Source organism: Coturnix japonica, unplaced genomic scaffold (genome assembly GCF_054131305.1).
Source record: "Coturnix japonica strain WE unplaced genomic scaffold, WE-NBRP24 Scf055, whole genome shotgun sequence".
Lineage (NCBI taxonomy): Eukaryota > Metazoa > Chordata > Aves > Galliformes > Phasianidae > Coturnix > Coturnix japonica.
Genome location: NW_028188958.1, coordinates 668,959 through 690,941, shown reverse-complemented (window position 1 = coordinate 690,941; position 21,983 = coordinate 668,959). Strand labels below are relative to the sequence as shown.

General features: G+C 58.5%; 1 protein-coding gene across 2 annotated transcripts in view; it reads right to left on the bottom strand.

Moving 5' to 3' along the window:
- Positions 1-21,983, bottom strand: part of CPT1B (carnitine palmitoyltransferase 1B) — a 122,083-nt gene that overhangs the window by 66,364 nt on the left and 33,736 nt on the right. For both annotated transcript variants that reach the window (XM_085533213.1, XM_085533214.1), the window contains 5 exons: positions 15,234-15,371; positions 13,054-13,131; positions 10,208-10,315; positions 5,813-5,897; positions 551-746 (listed from right to left, as the gene is read on the bottom strand). In XM_085533213.1, coding sequence (XP_085389339.1) covers positions 551-746; positions 5,813-5,897; positions 10,208-10,315; positions 13,054-13,131; positions 15,234-15,371 — 605 coding nt within the window. The remainder of the gene's footprint in view (positions 1-550; positions 747-5,812; positions 5,898-10,207; positions 10,316-13,053; positions 13,132-15,233; positions 15,372-21,983) is intronic.

Genomic DNA, 21,983 nt, shown 5'->3' with positions numbered 1-21,983 from the left:
TATCTCCTATAGGATCCCCATATCTCCCTATAGGATCCCCATATCTCCCATAGGATCCCCATATCTCCTATAGGATCCCCATATCTCCTAGAGGATCCCCATATCTCCCTATAGGATCCACCCATCTCCTATAGGATCCCCCCATCTCCTATAGGATACCCATATCCCCTATAGGATCCCCATATTCCCTATAGGATCCCCATATCCCCTATAGGATCCCCATATCTCCCTATAGGATCCCCATATCCCCTATAGGATCCCCATATCTCCCTATAGGATCCCCATATCCCCTATAGGTTCCCCATATCTCCTATAGGATCCCCATATCTCCCTATAGGATCCCCATATCTCCTATAGGATCCCCATATCTCCCTATAGGATCCCCATATCTCCTATAGGATCCCCATATCTCCCATAGGATCCCCATATCTCCCTATAGGATCCCCATATCTCCTATAGGATCCCCATATCTCCCATAGGATCCCCATATCTCCTATAGGATCTCCATATCTCCCTATAGGATCCCCATATCTCCTATAGGATCCCTCACCGTTCTCCTGCCGTTAACGCCGCCAGCTGCTCCTCTCCCGGTTGGGGCTTGTCCCGGTTCTGGATGATCCGCTCAAACTGCATCTCCAGGTCGGCGGGTCGGAGCGGGGCCCCCCCATGGTACAACCAGACCCGGAAGAACCGCCCGCGGTGGTACACGGCCACGTGCCGACTGTCCTCCACGTGCAGCAGACGGTCTGCGGGACCGACATGGTCCGACCCGACTCGAACCGACCCGACCTGACCCGATTCAACCCGACCCGACTCGATCCATCCTGATCTGACCCGACCTGACCCGATTCAACCTGACCCAACTCGATCCATCCCGATCTGACCCGACCTGACCCGATTCAACCCGACCCGACTCGATCCGTCCTGATCTGACCCGACCTGACCCGATTCAACCCGACCCGACTCGATCCGTCCTGATCTGACCCGACCTGACCCGATTCAACCCGACCCAACTTGATCCGTCCTGATCTGACCCGACCTGACCCGATTCAACCCGACCCGACTCGATCCATCCCGATCTGACACGACCTGACCCGATTCAACCCGACCCGACTCGATCCATCCTGATCTGACCCGCCCTGACCCGATTCAACCTGACCCACCCCGAGCTGATCCCAGCTGACTCGATCCAATCCAACCCGACCCGACTCGATCCGTCCCGATCTGACCCGACCTGACTCAACCCGATCCGTCCCAACCCAAGCCGACCCAACCTGACTCGAACTGACCCGACCTGACCCAATTCAACCCGACCCGACTTGATCCATCCCGATCTGACCCGATTCAACCCGACCCGACTCAATCCAACCTGATCTGACCCGACCTGACCCGATTCAACCCGACCCGACTCGATCCATCCTGATCTGACCCGACCTGACCTGATTCAACCCGACCCGACTCGATCCATCCTGATCTGACCCGACCTGACCCGATTCAACCCGACCCGACTCGATCCGTCCTGATCTGACCTGACCTGACTCGACCCGATCCGTCCCAACCCGAGCCGACCCAACCTGACTCGAACTGACCCGACCTGACCCGATTCAACCTGACCCGACTCGATCCATCCTGATCTGACCCGACCTGACCCGATTCAACCCGACCCGACTCGATCCATCCCGATCTGACCCGACCTGACCCGATTCAACCCGACCCGACTCGAACCGACCCGACCTGACCCGATTCAACCCAACCCGACTCGATCCATCCTGATCTGACCCGACCTGACCCGATTCAACCCGACCCAACTTGATCCGTCCTGATCTGACCCGACCTGACCCGATTCAACCCGACCCGACTTGATCCATCCTGATCTGACCCGATTCAACCCGACCCGACTTGATCCATCCCGATCTGACCCGACCTGACCCGATTCAACCCGACCCAACTTGATCCATCCTGATCTGACCCGACCTGACCCGATTCAACCCGACCCGACTTGATCCGTCCTGATCTGACCCGACCTGACCCGATTCAACCCGACCCGACTGGATCCGTCCCGATCTGACCCGACCTGACCCGATTCAACCCGACCCGACTCGATCCATCCTGATCTGACCCGACCTGACCCGATTCAACCCGACCCGACTCGATCCGTCCTGATCTGACCCGACCTGACCCGATTCAACCCGACCCGACTCGATCCGTCCTGATCTGACCCGACCTGACCCGATTCAACCCGACCCGACTCGATCCATCCTGATCTGACCCGACCTGACCCGATTCAACCCGACCCGACTGGATCCGTCCCGATCTGACCCGACCTGACCCGATTCAACCCGACCCGACTGGATCCGTCCTGATCTGACCCGCCCTGACTCAACCCGATCCGTCCCAACCCGAGCCGACCCAACCTGACTCGAACTGACCCGACCTGACCCGATCCAAACCGACCCGACCCAACTGGATCCATCCTGATCTGACCTGCCCTGACCCGATCCAAACTGACCCGACTCGATCCCTCCCGATCTGACCCGACCTGACCCGATTCAACCTGACCCGACTCAATCCATCCTGATCTGACCCGACCTGACCCGATTCAACCCGACCCGACTTGATCCGTCCCAATCTGACCCGACCTGACCCGATTCAACCTGACCCGACTCAATCCATCCTGATCTGACCTGCCCTGACCCAATTCAATCCGACCCGCCCCGAGCCGTCCCGATCTGACTCGATCCGATCCAACCTGACACAACTCAATCCGATCCAACCCGACCTGACCCACCCCAACTTGATCTGATCCAACCCGACCCATCCCATCCAATCCAATCTGACCCGTCCCAACCCGATCCGACACGTCCTATACGACTCAAGCTGACCCGATCCGCCACGACCGAACCGACCTGTTCTGACTCGACCCATCCCGTCCCGACCCGATTCAACCCGACCCGCCCTGAGCTGGCCTGACTCGATCTGATCCAACCCAACCCATCCCGTCCCGGACCCAATCTGAGCCGACCTGACCCAACCCGACCTCGACCCGAGCCAACTCGAGCCGACCCGATCTGATCCGACCCGACCCAATCTGACTCTACCCGAGCCGAGCTGAGCCGATCCGATCCAACCCAATGCGATCTGATCCGACCTACCCCGCCCTGCTCCGACCCAACCTGACCCGATCTGACCTGACCCGTCCCGACCTGATCTGATCCAACCCGATCTGTCCTGTCCTGACTCAAGCCGAGCCGACCCGGTCCATGCTGATCCGCCCTGCTCCGACCCACTCCGACCCGATCCGATCCTCCCCCCCCCCACCTCGCCCTGATCCGATCCAGCCTGGCCCATCCCGCCTCAAGCTGAGCCGATCCATCCCAATCTGCCCCGTTCCGACCTGTTCCGACCCGATCCGCCCTGACTTGACCTGATCCGATCCACCCTGACCCATCTGAACCTGACTCGATCCAACCTGACCCAACTCGACTCGAACTGAGCCGACCTGACCCGACCCTCCCTGATCCAAGCCAACCCGTTCTGACCCGATTTGACCCATCCGACTCAATCTGACCCAATCCACCCCGACCCGACCCATCTCGACTCAATCTGATCCACCCCAACCCGACCCGTCCCATCCTGACTCGAGCTGAGCCAAGCCGACCCAACCCCGTCCCGTCCCGCCCCACCTCGACCCGATCCCATCTGATCCAACCCGACCCATCCCGACTTGACCTGTCCCCAGTCAATCAGACTCGATCCAACCCGCCCCGCCCTGCCCTGATCCGACCCGTTCCAACCTGACCTGATCCGACCCATCCCGACTTGACCTGAGCTGAGCTGACCCAATTTAACCCCGTTCTGTCGCGCCCCGTCCCAACCCGACCCGATCCGACCCATCCCAACCCGACCCGATCCGACCCGTCCCAACCCGACCCGATCCGACCCGTCTCAACCCAACCCGATCCGATCCAACCCAACCCAATCCGACCCATCCCAACCCGACCCGATCCGACCTGTCTCAACCCAACCCGATCCGACCCGTCCCAACCCAACCCGATCCGACCCGTCCCAACCCGACCCGATCCGACCCATCCCAACCTGACCCGATCCGACCTGTCCCAACCCGACCCGATCCGACCTGTCTCAACCCAACCCAATCCGACCCATCCCAACCCAACCCGATCTGACCCATCCCAACCCGACCTGATCCGACCCATCCCAACCCGACCTGATCCGACCCGTCCCAACCCGACCCGTCTCAACCCAACCCGATCTGACCCGTCCCAACCCGACCCGATCCGACCCGTCCCAACCCGACCCGATCCGACCTGTCTCAACCCAACCCGATCCGACCCGTCCCAACCCGACCCGATCCGACCCATCCCAACCTGACCCGATCCGACCCATCCCAACCCGACCCGATCCGACCTGTCTCAACCCAACCCGATCCGACCCATCCCAACCCGTCCCAACCCGACCCGTCTCAACCCAACCCGATCCGACCCGTCTCAACCCAACCCGATCCGACCCGTCCCAACCCGACCCAATCTGACCCGTCCCAACCCGACCCGATCCGACCCGTCCCAACCCGACCCGATCCGACCCGTCCCAAACCGACCCGATCTGACCCGTCCCAACCCGACCTGATCCGACCCGTCCCAACCCGACCCGATCCGACCCGTCCCAACCTGACCCAATCCGACCCGTCCCAACCTGACCCGATCCGACCCGTCCCAACCCGACCCCATCCGACCCATCTCAACCCGACCCGATCCGACCCGTCCCAACCCGACCCGATCCGACCCGTCCCAACCTGACCTGATCTGACCCGTCCCAACCCGACCCGATCTGACCCGTCCCAACCCGACCCGATCCGACCCGTCTCAACCCGACCCGTCCCAACCCGACCCGATCCGACCCGTCCCAACCCGACCCGTCCCAACCTGACCCGATCTGACCCGTCCCAACCCGACCCGATCCGACCCGTCCCAACCTGACCCGATCTGACCCGTCCCAACCCGACCCGATCCGACCCGTCCCAACCCGAACTGATCCGACCTGTCCCAACCCAACCCGATCCGATCCAACCCGACCCAATGCGATCTAATCCGACCTGCCCTGCCCTGCCCCATCCCATCCCAAACTGATCCAACCCAACCCAACTCGACCCGATCCGATCCAACCTGACCCAATTTGACCTGATTCAACCTGACCTGACCCAATCTGTCCTGACCCGATCTGCTCCATCCCAATCCGACCCGACCCTTCCCGACCCGTCCCAATCCAACCCGTCCCATCCCTACCCGACCTGACCCGACCCGACCTGACCCGACCCGACCCGACCCGACCCGACCTGACCTGACCCGACCCATCCCGACCCTTCCCGACCCGACCCGACCTGACCTGACCTGACCCGACCCATCCCGACCCTTCCCGACCCAACCCGACACAACCCGACCCAACCCAACCTGACCCGACCCAACCCGACCCAACCCAACCTGACCCGACCCAACCCGACCCTTCCCGACCCGACTCAACCCGACCCGACCCAACCCGACCCGACCCAACCCGACCCGACCCAACCCGACCCTTCCCGACCCGACTCAACCCGACCCGACCCAACCCGACCCGACCCAACCCGACCCGACACAACCCGACCCTTCCCGACCCGACTCAACCCGACCTGACTCGACCCGACCCGACCTGACCCGACACGACCCGACCCAACCCGTCCCAATCCAACCCGTCCCATCCTGACCCGACCCTTCCCGACCCGACCCGACCCAATTGGAGCCTCCGTCCGTTGCGGCCGCACCTTCCTCCTTTCCCGGTATCCGGGTGGTGTTGAACATCCGCTCTGTCTGCGCGGAGCACATCGGGACCAGCCCCAGAGCCATCGTCTGATAACGGGGAGAGGAGATAAGGGGGAGATAAGGGGGATAAGGGGGGAGAGAAGCCACAGCCCCATATCTCCCCATATCCCCCCATATCTCCCCTATATCTCCCCATATCTTCCCCATATCCCCCCATATCTCCCAATATCTCCCCCATATCCACCCCAAATTTCCCCATATGTCCCCATATCCCCCCCATATCCCCCCATACCCTCCTATATCTCCCCCATATATATCCCCTTACACACCATATCCCCCCATATCCCCACATATATCCCCCATATCCCCCCATATCTCCCCATATCCCCCCATATATCCCCATACACCCCATATCCCCCCTATATCCCCCCATATATCCCCCATACACCCCATATCCCCCTATATCGCCCCATATCTCCCCATATCCCCCCAATATCTCACCATATCTCCCAATATCCCCCATATCCTCCCATATCCCCCCATATTCCTCCATATCCCCCCATATCCCCCATATCCCCCCATATCCCCCCATATTCCTCCATATCCCCCCATATCCCCCATATCCCCCATATCCCCCCATATTCCTCCATATCCCCCCATATCCCCCCATATTCCTCCATATCCCCCCATATCCCCCCATATCCCCCATATCCCCCCATATTCCTCCATATCCCCCCATATCCCCCATATCCCCCATATCCCCCCATATCCCCCATATCCCCCCATATCCCCCATATCCCCATATCCCCCATATCCCCCATATCTCCCCATATCCCCCCATACACCCCATATATCCCCCCATATCTCCCCATATCCCCCCATATCCCCCCATATCTCCCCATATCTCCCCATATCCCCCCATATCCCCCCATATCTCCCCATATCCCCCCATATCCCCCCATATCTCCCCATATCCCCCATACACCCCATATCCCCCCATATCTCCCCATATCCCCCATATCTCCCCATATATCCCCATATCCCCCCATATCCCCCATATCCCCCATATCCCCCCATATCTCCCCATATATCCCCCCATATCTCCCCATATCTCCCCATATCCCCCCATATCTCCCCATATATCCCCCCATATCTCCCCATATCTCCCCATATCCCCCCATATCCCCCCATATCCCCCCTATATCCCCCCATATCCCCCCTATATCCCCCCATATCTCCCCATATCCCCCCATATCCCCCATATCCCCCATATCCCCCCATATCTCCCCATATATCCCCCCATATCTCCCCATATCTCCCCATATCCCCCCATATCTCCCCATATATCCCCCCATATCTCCCCATATCCCCCCATATCCCCCCATATCCCCCCTATATCCCCCCATATCCCCCCTATATCCCCCCATATCTCCCCATATCCCCCCATATCCCCCATATCCCCCATATCCCCCCATATCTCCCCATATATCCCCCCATATCTCCCCATATCTCCCCATATCCCCCCATATCTCCCCATATATCCCCCCATATCTCCCCATATCCCCCATATCCCCCCATATCCCCCCATATCCCCCCTATATCCCCCCATATCCCCCCTATATCCCCCCATATCTCCCCATATCCCCCCATATCCCCCATATCTCCCCATATCTCCCCCATACATCCCATATATCCCCCCATATCTCCCCATATCTCCCCATAACCCCCCATATCCCCCATATCTCCCCATATCTCCCCATATCTCCCCATATCTCCCCATATCCCCCCATATCCCCATATCCCCCATATCCCCCATATCTCCCCATATCTCCCCATATCTCCCCATATCTCCCCATATCCCCATATCCCCCTATATCCCCCATATTCCCCCCATATCCCCCCATATCCCCATATCCCCCATATCCCCCCATATCTCCCCATATCCCCCCATATCTCCCCCTATCTCCCCATATCCCCCATATCCCCATATCCCCCCATATCCCCCATATCTCCCCATATCCCCCATATCTTCCCCATATCCCCATATCTCCCCATATCCCCCATATCCCCCCATATCCCCCCCATATCCCCCCTATATCCCCCCTATATCTCCCCATATCCCCCCATATCTCCCCATATCCCCCCATATCTCCCCATATCCCCCCATAACCCCCCATATCCCCCCCATATCCCCCCCTATATCCCCCCATATGCCCCCCATATCCCCCCATATCTCCCCATATCCCCCCATATCTCCCCATATCCCCCCATATCCCCCCCATATCCCCCCATATCCCCCCATATCCCCCCCATATCCTCCCATATCTCCCCATATCCCACATATCCCCCATATCCCCCAATATCCCCCCATACACCCCATATCCCCCCATATCTCCCCATATCCCCCCATATCTCCCCATATCCCCCCATATCTCCCCTATATCCCCCCATATCCCCCCATATCTCCCCATATCCCCATATCTCCCCATATCCCCCCATATCCCCCATATCTCCCCATATCCCCCCATATCCCCCCTATATCCCCCATATCCCCCCATATCCCCCATATCTCCCCATATCCCCCATATCTTCCCCATATCCCCATATCCCCCATATCTCCCCATATCCCCCCATATCCCCCCATATCCCCCCATATCTCCCCATATCTCCCCATATCCCCCCATATCCCCCCATATCTCCCCATATCCCCCCATATCTCCCCATATCCCCCCATATCCCCCCTATATCCCCCCATATCTCCCATATCTCCCCATATCTCCCCCTATATCCCCCCATATCTCCCCATATCCCCATATATCCCCATATCTCTCTATCCCCCCATATCTCCCCATATCCCCCCATATCTCCCCATATTTCCCCCATATCCCCCCATATCTCCCCATATCCCCCATATCTCCCCATATCCCCCCATATCTCCCCATATCTCCCCATATCCCCCCATATCTCCCCATATCCCCCCATACACCCCATATATCCCCCCATATCCCCCCATATCCCCATACATCCCCCATACACTCCATATATCCCCCCATACCCCCCCATATGCCCCCATACACCCCATATATCCCCCCATATCCCACATATCTCCCCATGTCCCCCCATATCCTCCCATATCCCCCCATATCTCCCCATATATCCCCCCATATCCCCCCATATCTCCCCATACATCCCCATATCCCCCCATATATCCCCCCAAATCTCTCCATATCCCCCCATATCTGCCCCATATCCCCCCATATCCCCCCATATCCCCCCATACATCCCCCATACACCCCATATATCCCCCCATATCCCCCCATATCCCCCCATATCCCCATATCCCCCCATATCCCCCCCATATCCCCCCATATCTCCCCATATCCCCCCATATATCCCCCATATCCCCCCATATCTGCCCATATCCCCCATATATCCCCCATATCCCCCCATATCCCCCCCATATCTCCCCATATCTCCCCATATCTCCCCACATCCCCCATATCCCCCATATCCCCCCATACACCCCATATATCACCCCATATCCCCCCATATCCCCATATCTCCCCATATCTCCCCATATCCCCCCATATTTCCCCATATCTCCCCATATCTCCCCCATATCCCCCCATATCTCCCCATATCCCCCCATATCCCCCCATATCCCCCCATATCTCCCCATATCTCCCCATATCCCCCCATATCCCCCATATCCCCCCATATCTCTCCATATCCCCCCATATCCCCCCATATCCCCCCATATCTCCCCATATATCTCCCCATATCCCCCCTATATCCCCCCATATCTCCCCATATCCCCCCATATATCCCCCATATCCCCCCATATCCCCCCCATATCCCCCCATATCTCCCCATATCCCCCCATATATCCCCCATATCTCCCCATATCCCCCCATATCTCCCCATATCTCCCCATATCCCCCCATATCTCCCCATATCCCCCCATACACCCCATATATCCCCCCATATCCCCCCATACAACCCCCATACACCCCATATCCCCCATATCTCCCCATATCCCCCCATATCTCCCCATATCCCCCCATATCTCCCCATATCCCCCATATCTCCCCATATCCCCCCTATATCCCCCCATATCCCCCCATATTCCCCCATATCTCCCCATACACCCCATATATCCCCCCCCATATCCCCCCATATCCCCCCATACACCCCATATCCCCCCATATCTCCCCATATCCCCCCCATATCTCCCCATATCTCCCCATATCCCCCCCATATCCCCCCATATCTCCCCCATATCTCCCCATATCTCCCCATATCTCCCCCATATCCCCCCCATATCTCCCCATATCTCCCCATATCCCCCATACCCCCCCATATCTCCCCATATCCCCCCATATCCCCCCATATCTCACAGGTGGGATCTCCCCCCGGTCCAGTTTCCTCCTGTACATCAGCAGCGCATGAACCGCGTTCCCGGCCCTGGCCGCCTGAATTGGGGTGGGGGTGACGTACAGGAAGTCCTGGGGGGCACAGGGGGTCAGTGGGGCTGGATATGGGGCTGGATATGGGGCTGGATATGGGGCTGGATATGGGGCTGGATATGGGGCTGGATATGGGGCTGGATATGGGGCTGTATATAGGGCTGGATATGGGGCTGGATATGGGGCTGGATATGGGGCTGTATATAGGGCTGGATATGGGGCTGTATATAGGGCTGTATATGGGGCTGTATATGGGGCTGGATACAGGGCTGTATATGGGGCTGGATATGGGGCTGGATATAGGGCTGTATATGGGGCTGGATATGGGGCTGGATATGGGGCTGGATATAGGGCTGGATATAGGGCTGGATATGGGGCTGGATATGGGGCTGTATATAGGGCTGGATATGGGGCTGTATATAGGGCTGTATATGGGGCTGTATATGGGGCTGGATACAGGGCTGTATATGGGGCTGGATATGGGGCTGGATATAGGGCTGTATATGGGGCTGGATATGGGGCTGGATATGGGGCTGGATATGGGGCTGGATATGGGGCTGGATATGGGGCTGGATATGGGGCTGTATATAGGGCTGGATATGGGGCTGGATATGGGGCTGGATATGGGGCTGGATATAGGGCTGGATATGGGGCTGGATATGGGGCTGTATATAGGGCTGGACATGGGGCTGGATATGGGGCTGTATATGGGGCTGGATATGGGGCTGGATATGGGGCTGGATATGGGGCTGGATATAGGGCTGGATATGGGGCTGGATATAGGGCTGGATATGGGGCTGGATATGGGGCTGGATATGGGGCTGTCTATGGGGCTGGATATGGGGCTGTATATGGGGCTGGATATGGGGCTGGATATGGGGCTGGATATGGGGCTGGATATAGGGCTGGATATGGGGCTGGATATAGGGCTGGATATGGGGCTGGATATGGGGCTGTATATAGGGCTGGATATGGGGCTGGATATGGGGCTGGATATGGGGCTGGATATAGGGCTGGATATGGGGCTGGATATGGGGCTGTATATAGGGCTGGATATGGGGCTGGATATGGGGCTGTATATGGGGCTGGATATGGGGCTGGATATGGGGCTGGATATGGGGCTGGATATAGGGCTGGATATGGGGCTGGATATAGGGCTGGATATGGGGCTGGATATGGGGCTGTCTATGGGGCTGGATATGGGGCTGTATATGGGGCTGGATATGGGGCTGGATATGGGGCTGGATATAGGGCTGGATATGGGGCTGGATATGGGGCTGGATATGGGGCTGGATATAGGGCTGGATATGGGGCTGTATATAGGGCTGGATATGGGGCTGGATATGGGGCTGTATATGGGGCTGGATATGGGGCTGTATATGGGGCTGGATATGGGGCTGGATATGGGGCTGGATATGGGGCTGGATATAGGGCTGGATATGGGGCTGGATATGGGGCTGGATATAGGGCTGGATATGGGGCTGTATATAGGGCTGGATATGGGGCTGGATATGGGGCTGTATATGGGGCTGGATATGGGGCTGTATATGGGGCTGGATATGGGGCTGGATATGGGGCTGGATATGGGGCTGGATATGGGGCTGGATATAGGGCTGGATATGGGGCTGGATATGGGGCTGGATATAGGGCTGGATATGGGGCTGGATATAGGGCTGGATATGGGATTGTATATGGGGCTGGATATAGGGCTGGATATGGGGCTGGATATGGGGCTGGATATAGGGCTGGATATGGGGCTGGATATGGGGCTGTATATGGGGCTGTATACAGGGCTGTATATAGGGCTGTATATAGGGCTGTATATAGGGCTGTATACGGGGGGCTGGATATGGGGCTGTATACAGGGCTGTATATAGGGCTGTATATAGGGCTGTATATAGGGCTGTATACGGGGGGCTGGATATGGGGCTGGATATGGGGCTGGATATGGGGCTGGATATAGGGCTTTATATAGGGCTGTATATGGGGCTGGATATGGGGCTGTATATAGGGCTGTATACGGGGGGCTGTATATAGGGCTGGATATGGGGCTGGATATGGGGCTGTATATAGGGCTGGATATGGGGCTGAATATGGGGCTGTATATAGGGCTGTATACGGGGGGCTGTATATAGGGCTGGATATGGGGCTGGATATAGGGCTGTATATGGGGCTGGATATGGGGCTGGATATAGGGCTGGATATGGGGCTGTCTATGGGGCTGTATATGGGGCTGTATATGGGGCTGGATATGGGGCTGTATATGGGGCTGGATATAGGGCTGGATATGGGGCTGTATATAGGGCTGGATATGGGGCTGTATATGGGGCTGGATATGGGGCTGGATATAGGGCTGGATATGGGGCTGTCTATGGGGCTGTATATGGGGGGCTGTATATGGGGCTGGATATGGGGCTGGATATAGGGCTGGATATGGGGCTGGATATAGGGCTGGATATAGGGCTGGATATGGGGCTGGATATAGGGCTGGATATGGGGCTGGATATGGGGCTGGATATGGGGCTGGATATGGGGCTGGATATAGGGTTGTATATGGGGGCTGGATATGGGGCTGTCTATGGGGCTGGATATGGGGCTGTATATGGGGCTGTATATGGGGCTGGATATGGGGCCGGATATGGGGCTGTATATGGGGGCTGTATATGGGGCTCTATGGGTCTCTCTATGGGGCTCTATGGGTCTCTCTATGGGGTTTCTATGGGTCTCTCTATGGGTCTCCCTATGGAGTGGATGCCGGCTCCTGATTGGCTGCTGACCATGGCGTAGTAGTTGCTGTTGACCATTAAGGGGCCGCGGCTGCGCAGGTAAACGAACTGCTCCCACCAATCAGAGACCTGCAATGAAACCCCATAACCCCATATAACCCCATACACCCCATAGCCCTATAGCCCCATACACCCCATAGCCCTATAGCCCCATATACCTCATACACCCCATACACCCCATACACCCCATATACCCCCACACACCCCATACACCCCATAGCCCTATAGCTCCATATAACCCCATAGCCCCATATAACCAGCCCCATAGCCCTATAGCCCCATACACCCCATATACCCCATAGCCCTATAGCCCCATATAACTCCATTTAACCCCATACACCCCATAGCCCTATAATCCCATATAACCCCATATAACCCTATAACCCCATATAACCCTATAGCCCCACACCCCATATCCCGCCCCATAGACTCTCACGTAGTTGCTTTTCCACCAGGCCTTGACCCTCATACCCCATAACCCCATATAACCCCATATAACCCCATATACCCCATATAACCCCATATAACCCCATATACCCCCATATAACCCCATATAACCCCATACACCCCATATAACCCCATACACCCCATATAACCCCATATAACCCCATATAACCCCATATACCCCCATATAACCCCATATAACCCCATATAACCCCATATACCCCCATATAACCCCATATAACCCCATATACCCCATATAACCCCATATACCCCATATAACCCCATATACCCCATATAATCCCATATAACCCCATATACCCCCATATAACCCCATATAACCCCATATAACCCCATATAACCCCATATAACCCCATATACCCCATATACCCCCATATAACCCCATATAACCCCATATAACCCATATAACCCCATATAACCCCATATAACCCCATATACCCCATATAACCCCATATAACCCCATATAACCCCATATAACCCCATATAACCCCATATAACCCCATATAACCCCATATAACCCCATATACCCCATATAACCCCATATACCCCATATAACCCCATATACCCCATATAATCCCATATAACCCCATATACCCCCATATAACCCCATATAAACCCATATAACCCCATATAACCCCATATAACCCCATATACCCCATATACCCCCATATAACCCCATATAACCCCATATAACCCATATAACCCCATATAACCCCATATAACCCCATATACCCCATATACCCCCATATACCCCATATAACCCCATATAACCCCATATAACCCCATATACCCCATATAACCCCATATAACCCCATATAACCCCATATACCCCATATACCCCCATATACCCCATATAACCCCATATAACCCCATATAACCCCATATACCCCATATAACCCCATATAACCCCATATAACCCCATATACCCCATATAACCCCATATAACCCCATATAACCCCATATACCCCATATAACCCCATATAACCCCATATACCCCATATAACCCCATATAACCCCATATAACCCCATATACCCCATATACCCCATATACCCCATATAACCCCATATAACCCCATATATCCCATATAACCCCATATAACCCCATATAACCCCATATAACCCCATATACCCCATATAACCCCATATACCCCATATAACCCCATATAACCCCATATAACCCCATATAACCCCATATACCCCCATATAACCCCATATACCCCCATATACCCCATATAACCCCATATAACCCCATATACCCCCATATAACCCCATATACCCCCATATACCCCATATAACCCCATATAACCCCATATACCCCATATAACCCCATATAACCCCATATAACCCCATATACCCCATATACCCCATATACCCCATATAACCCCATATAACCCCATATACCCCATATACCCCATATACCCCATATAACCCCATATAACCCCATATATCCCATATAACCCCATATACCCCATATACCCCATATACCCCATATAACCCCATATACCCCATATAACCCCATATAACCCCATATACCCCCATATAACCCCATATACCCCCATATACCCCATATAACCCCATATACCCCATATAACCCCATAACCCCATATACCCCATATAACCCCATATACCCCATATACCCCCATATATCCCCATATAACCCCATATATCCCATATAACCCCATATACCCCCATATATCCCCATAACTCACGTAGTTGCTCTTCCACCACGCTTTGACCCTCAGCACTCGTTGCAGTTTCGGCGCCGTTTTCTCCCTGAACTCATTGGCCAGCGCCTCCATGGCGGCGAACTGCGGCTCGTCCAGCAGGGGGCGCACGGACTGCAGGTACTGCGGGGGTTCAGCACCATGGACAGCGGCATCACAACCCATAACCCAACATAGGGACCCCACCCCATAACTCCCCATAGGGACCCCCCACCCCTTAACCCCACAATGGGACCCCCACCCCATAACCCCACATATGGACCCCCACTCCACATCGCCCCATAGGGACCCCCCCACCCCATAACCCCCCATAGGGACCCCCACCCCACATGGCCCAGCAGGGGGCGCACGGACTGCAGGTACTGCGGGGGTTCAGCACCATGGACAGCGACACTCAGACCCATAACCCACCATAGAGACCCCAACCCACATTGTCCAGCAGGGGGCGCACGGACTGCAGGTACTGCGGGGATTCAGCACCATGGACAGCGGCATCACAACCCATAACCCACCATAGGGACCCCCACCACACATCGCCCCCTATGGGACCCCCACCCCATAACTCCCCATAGGGACCCCCCACCCCATAACCCCACAATGGGACCCCCGCCCCACATGGTCCAGCAGGGGGCGCACGGACTGCAGGTACTGCGGGGAATCAGCACCATGGACAGCGACACTCAGACCCATAACCCACCATAGGGACCCCACCCCATAACCCCCCATAGGGACCCCAACCCACATCGTCCAGCAGGGGGCGCACGGACTGCAGGTACTGCGGGGGTTCAGCACCATGGACAGCGACACTCAGACCCATAACCACACATAGGGACCCCACATCATAACCCAACATAGGGACCCCCGCCCCATAACCCCCCATAGGGACCCCACCCCATAACCCCTCATAGGGACCCCCACCCCATAACCCCACATAGGGACCCCACATCCCATAACCCCACATAGGGACCCCCCACCCCATAACCCCCCAATGGGACCCCCGCCCCACATGGCCCAGCAGGGGGCGCACGGACTGCAGGTACTGCGGGGGTTCAGCACCATGGACAGCGGCATCACACACCATTACCCCACATAGGGACCCCCACCCCACATCGCCCCTATAGGATCCCCGCCCCACATCGCGGGGACATCGCCCCTATGGGACCCCACATCCCAACCCCTTCAGGGACCCCCGCACCCCATAACCCTCCAATGGGATCCCCTGCCCCCCATCCCCCCTGTGGGACCTCCAACACCCTGAGGGATTCCCCGACCCCCAACCCCTTCAAGGACCCCCCGCCCCATAACCCCACAATGGGACCCTCGCCCCACATCACCCCATAGGGACCCCGCTCCACATTGCCCCTATGGGACCCCCCCACCCCATAACCCCCCATAGGGACCCCAACCCACATGGCCCAGCAGGGGGCGCACGGACTGCAGGTACTGCGGGGGGTTCAGCACCATGGACAGCGACATCGCAACCCATAACCCACCATAGGGACCCCACCCCATAACCCAACATAGGGACCCCCACCCCATAACCCAACATAGGGACCCCACCCCATAACCCACCATAGGGACCCCCACCCCATAACCCAACATAGGGACCCCACCCCATAACCCCACATAGGGATCCCACCCCACATCGTCCAGCAGGGGGCGCACGGACTGCAGGTACTGCGGGGATTCAGCACCATGGACAGCGGCACCAGGACACATGACCCACCATAAGGACCCCACATCATAACCCAACATAGGGACCCCCGCCCCATAACCCCCCATAGGGACCCCCACCCCATAACCCACCATAGGGACCCCTACCCCATAACCCCACATAGGGACCCCAACCCACATGGCCCAGCAGGGGGCGCACGGACTGCAGGTACTGCGGGGATTCAGCACCATGGACAGCGGCACCACACCCCATAACCCACCATAGGGACCCCCACCCCATAATCCACCATAGGGACCCCCACCCCATAACCCCACAATGGGACCCCTGCCCCATAACCCCACATAGGGACCCCCACCCAATAACCCCCCATAGGGACCCCCACCCCATAATCCACCATAGGGACCCCCACCCCATAACCCCACAATGGGACCCCTGCCCCATAACCCCACAATGGGACCCCCACCCCATAACCCCTCATAGGGACCCCCACCCCATAACCCCACATAGGACCCCCGCCCCACATAGTCCAGCAGGGGGCGCACGGACTGCAGGTACTGCGGGGGATTCAGCACCATGGACAGCGACACTCAGAGCCATAACCCACCATAGGGACCCCACATCCCATAACCCACCATAGGGACCCCCACCCCATAACCCCACATAGGGACCCCCGCCCCATAACCCCACATAGGGACCCCCACCCCATAACCCCACAATGGGACCCCCACCCCATAACCCACCATAGGGACCCCCACCCCATAAGCCCACATAGGGACCCCCCCACCCCATAACACCCCAATGGGATCCCCCGCCCCACATCGCCCCATAGGGACCCCCCCACCCCATAACCTTCCAATGGGATCCTCCACCTCCCACCCCATATCGCCCTATGGGAGCCCCCATCCCATAACCCCACAATGGGATCCCCCACCCCATAACCCCCCATAGGGACCCCACCCCACATGGCCCAGCAGGGGGCGCACGGACTGCAGGTACTGCGGGGATTCAGCACCATGGACAGCGGCATAACAACCCATAACCCCCATAGGGACCCCACCCCATAACCCCCCATAGGGACCCCCGCCCCATAACCCCCCATAGGGACCCCCGCCCCATAACCCCCCATAGGGAACCCACCCCACATCGTCCAGCAGGGGGCGCACGGACTGCAGGTACTGCTAGGGGGTTCAGCACCATGGACAGCGGCATCACAACCCATAACCCCCCATAGGGACCCCACCCCATAACCCCACATAGGGACTCCCACCCCATAACCCCACATAGGGACCCCCACCCCATAACCCCACATAGGGACTCCCACCCCATAACCCCACATAGGGACTCCCACCCCATAACCCCACAATGGGATCCCCCGCCCCCCATCCCCCCTATGGGACCCCACATCCCGACCCCTCCATGGATCCCCCCACCCCATAACCCCACAATGGGATCCCCCGCCCCACATTGCCCCTATGGAAACCCCCTATGGGAACCCCCACCCCATAACCCTCCAATGGGATCCCCCGCCCCCCACCCCCCATATGGGACCCCCCACCCCCCCCAACTCCCTCAGGGACCCCCATGTGCCCCCCCTTCCCATCCCCCCCATCTTCCCCCTCCCCCTGTGACCCCTTTCCCCCTATATCCCCCCCCTTACCCCCCATAAGACCCTCTTTCCCCCCCATTTGACCCCTTCCACCCCATATGTCCCCCCCATGTCCCCCCCCTTCCCCCCCATCTGACCCCCATTCCCCCCCCATCTATGTCCCCCCCCATATGACCCCCTTTCCCCCCCCATGTGACCCCCTTCCACCCATGGGACCCCCAACCCCTCCCAGCCCCCCCATTTCCCCCCCCATCTATGTCCCCCCCTATATCTGACCCTGCTGATGGTGGTGTCCCCCTTCCCCCCCATCTGACCCCCATGTCCCCCCCCATCATCCCCCCCATCTCCCCCCACACGACCCTTTCCTCCCCCATCTTTCCCCCCCACCATGTGACCCCCAGCCCCCCCATCTTCCCCCCCATAAGACCCAATTTCCCCCCCACTCCCCCCCCATGTGCCCCATTTCCCCCCATATTACCACCCTTTTCCCCCCCTTCCCCCCAATCTCCCCCCATCTGACCCCCATGTCCCCCCCCATTTATGTCCCCCCCCCATATCTGACCCTGCTGATGGTGGGGTCCCCTTTCCCCCCCCATCTATGTCCCCCCCCCATATGAACCCCTTTCCCCCCCCCATGTGACCCCCTTCCACCCCATGGGACCCCCAGCCCCCCCTATTTCCCCCCCTATACCACACCCTGCTGATGGTGGTGTCCCTCTTTCCCCCCCTTCTGACCCCCATGTCCGCCCCATCTATGCCCCCCCCCCATATATGTCCCCCCCCCTCCATATCTGACCCTGCTGATGGTGGGGTCCCCCTTACCCCCCCATCTGACCCCCTTGTCCCCCCCCATTTATGTCCCCCCCTATATCTGACCCTACTGATGGTGGTGTCCCCCTTCCCCCCCATCCGACCCCCTTTCCCCCCCCCATCTATGTCCCCCCCTCATATGCCCCCTTTTCCCCCCACATGTGACCCCCTTCCACCCCATGGGACCCCCAACCCCTCCCAGCCTCCCCATTTCCCCCCCCATATCCCACCCTGCTGATGGTGGTGCCCCCCTCCAGCCCCACATCTATGTCCCCCCCCAATCTATGTCCCCCCCCTATATCATACCCTGCTGATGGTGGTGTCCCCCTTACCCCCCCATCTGACCCCCATGTCCCCCCCCATCATCCCCCCCATCTCCCCCCCCACACGACCCTTTCCTCCCCCATCTTTCCCCCCCACCATGTGACCCCCAGCCCCCCCATCTTCCCCCCCATATGACCCCATTTCCCCCCCATCTTCCCCCTCCCATGTGCCCCCATTTCCTCCCCCCCATATGACCCCTTTTTCCCTCCCCCCACTCCCCCCCCATGTGCCCCATTTCCCCCCATGGGACCCCATTTCACCCCCATCTCCCCCCCCATGTGCCCCCTTTCCCCCCATATTACCACCCTTTTCCCCCTCCTTCCCCCCAATCTCCCCCCCATCTGACCCCCATGTCCCCCCCCATATATATGCCCCCCCCCTATATCCCACCCTGCTGATGGTGGTGTCCCCCTTCCCCCCCATCTGACCCCCATGTCCCCCCCATCTATGTCCCCCCCCATATGCCCCCATTCCCCCCCCATGTGACCCCCTTCCACCCCATGGGACCCCCAACCCCTCCCAGCCCCCCCATGTCCCCCCTATATCCCACCCTGCTGATGGTGGTGTCCCCCTTACCCCCCCATCTGACCCCCATGTCCCCCCCCATCATCCCCCCCATCTCCCCCCCACACGACCCTTTCCTCCCCCATCTTTCCCCCCCACCATGTGACCCCCAGCCCCCCCATCTTCCCCCCCATATGACCCCTTTTCCCCTCCCCCCACTCCCCCCCCATGTGCCCCATTTCCCCCCATGGGACCCCATTTCACCCCCATCTCCCCCCCCATGTGCCCCCTTTCCCCCCATATTACCACCCTTTTCCCCCTCCTTCCCCCCAATCTCCCCCCATCTGACCCCCATATCCCCCCCCATTTATGTCCCCCCCCCATCCCATACCCTGCTGATGGTGGTGTCCCCCATTCCCCCCCCATCTATGTCCCCCCCCATATGCCCCCTTTCCCCCCCCCATGTGACCCCCTTCCACCCCATGGGACCCCCAACCCCTCCCAGCCCCCCCATGTCCCCCCCCATCTATATGTCCCCCCCTATATCCCACCCTGCTGATGGTGGTGTCCCCCTTCCCCCCCATCTGACCCCCATGTCCCCCCCCATCATCCCCCATCTCCCCCCACACGACCGTTTCCTCCCCCATCTTTCCCCCCCACCATGTGACCCCCAGCCCCCCCATTTTGCCCCCCATACGACCCAATTTCCCCCCCATCTTCCCCCCCCCATGTGCCCCCATTCCCCCCCCCCATATGACCCCTTTTTCCCTCCCCCCACTCCCCCCCCCATGTGCCCCATTTCCCCCCATGGGGCCCCATTTCACCCCCATCTCCCCCCCCATGTGCCCCCTTTCCCCCCATATTACCACCCTTTTCCCCCCCCTTCCCCCCAATCTCCCCCCCATCTGACCCCTATGTCCCCCCCCATTTATGTCCCCCCCCCATATCACACCCTGCTGATGGTGGTATCCCCCATTCCCCCCCCATCTATGTCCCCCCCCATATGACCCCCTTTCCCCCTCCCATGTGCCCCCATTTCCCCCCCATATGACCCCTTTTCCCCTCCCCCACTCCCCCCCCATGTGCCCCATATCCCCCCATGGGACCCCATTTCCCCCCCATCTCCCCCCCCATGTGCCCCCTTTCCCCCCATATTACCCCCACGTCCCCCCCCATTTATGTCCCCCCCCCATATCCCACCCTGCTGATGGTGGTGTCCCCCTTACCCCCCATCTGACCCCCTTTTCCCCCCCCATCTATGTCCCCCCCCATATGCCCCCTTTCCCCCCCCCATGTGACCCCCTTCCACCCCATGGGACCCCCAACCCCTCCCAGCCCCCACATATCCCCCCCCATATCCCACCCTGCTGATGGTGGTGTCCCCCTTTACCCCCCCTTCTGACCCCCAATCTCCCCCCCTTCTGACCCCCATGTCCCCCCATCTATGTCCCCCCCCATATGCCCCCTTTCCCCCCCCATGTGACCCCCTTCCACCCCATGGGACCCCCAACCCCTCCCAGCCCCCCCATTTCCCCCCTATATCTGACCCTGCTGATGGTGGTGTCCCCCTTCCCCCCCATCTGACCCCCTTCCCCCCCCATCTATGTCCCCCCCCCCATATGCCCCCTTTCCCCCCCCCATGTGACCCCCTTCCACCCCATGGGACCCCCAACCCCCCCTATTTCCCCCCCTATATCTGACCCTGCTGATGGTGGTGTCCCCCTTCCCCCCCTTCTGACCCCCATGTCCCCCCCCCATCATCCCCCCCATCTCCCCCCACACGACCCTTTCCTCCCCCATCTTTCCCCCCCACCAT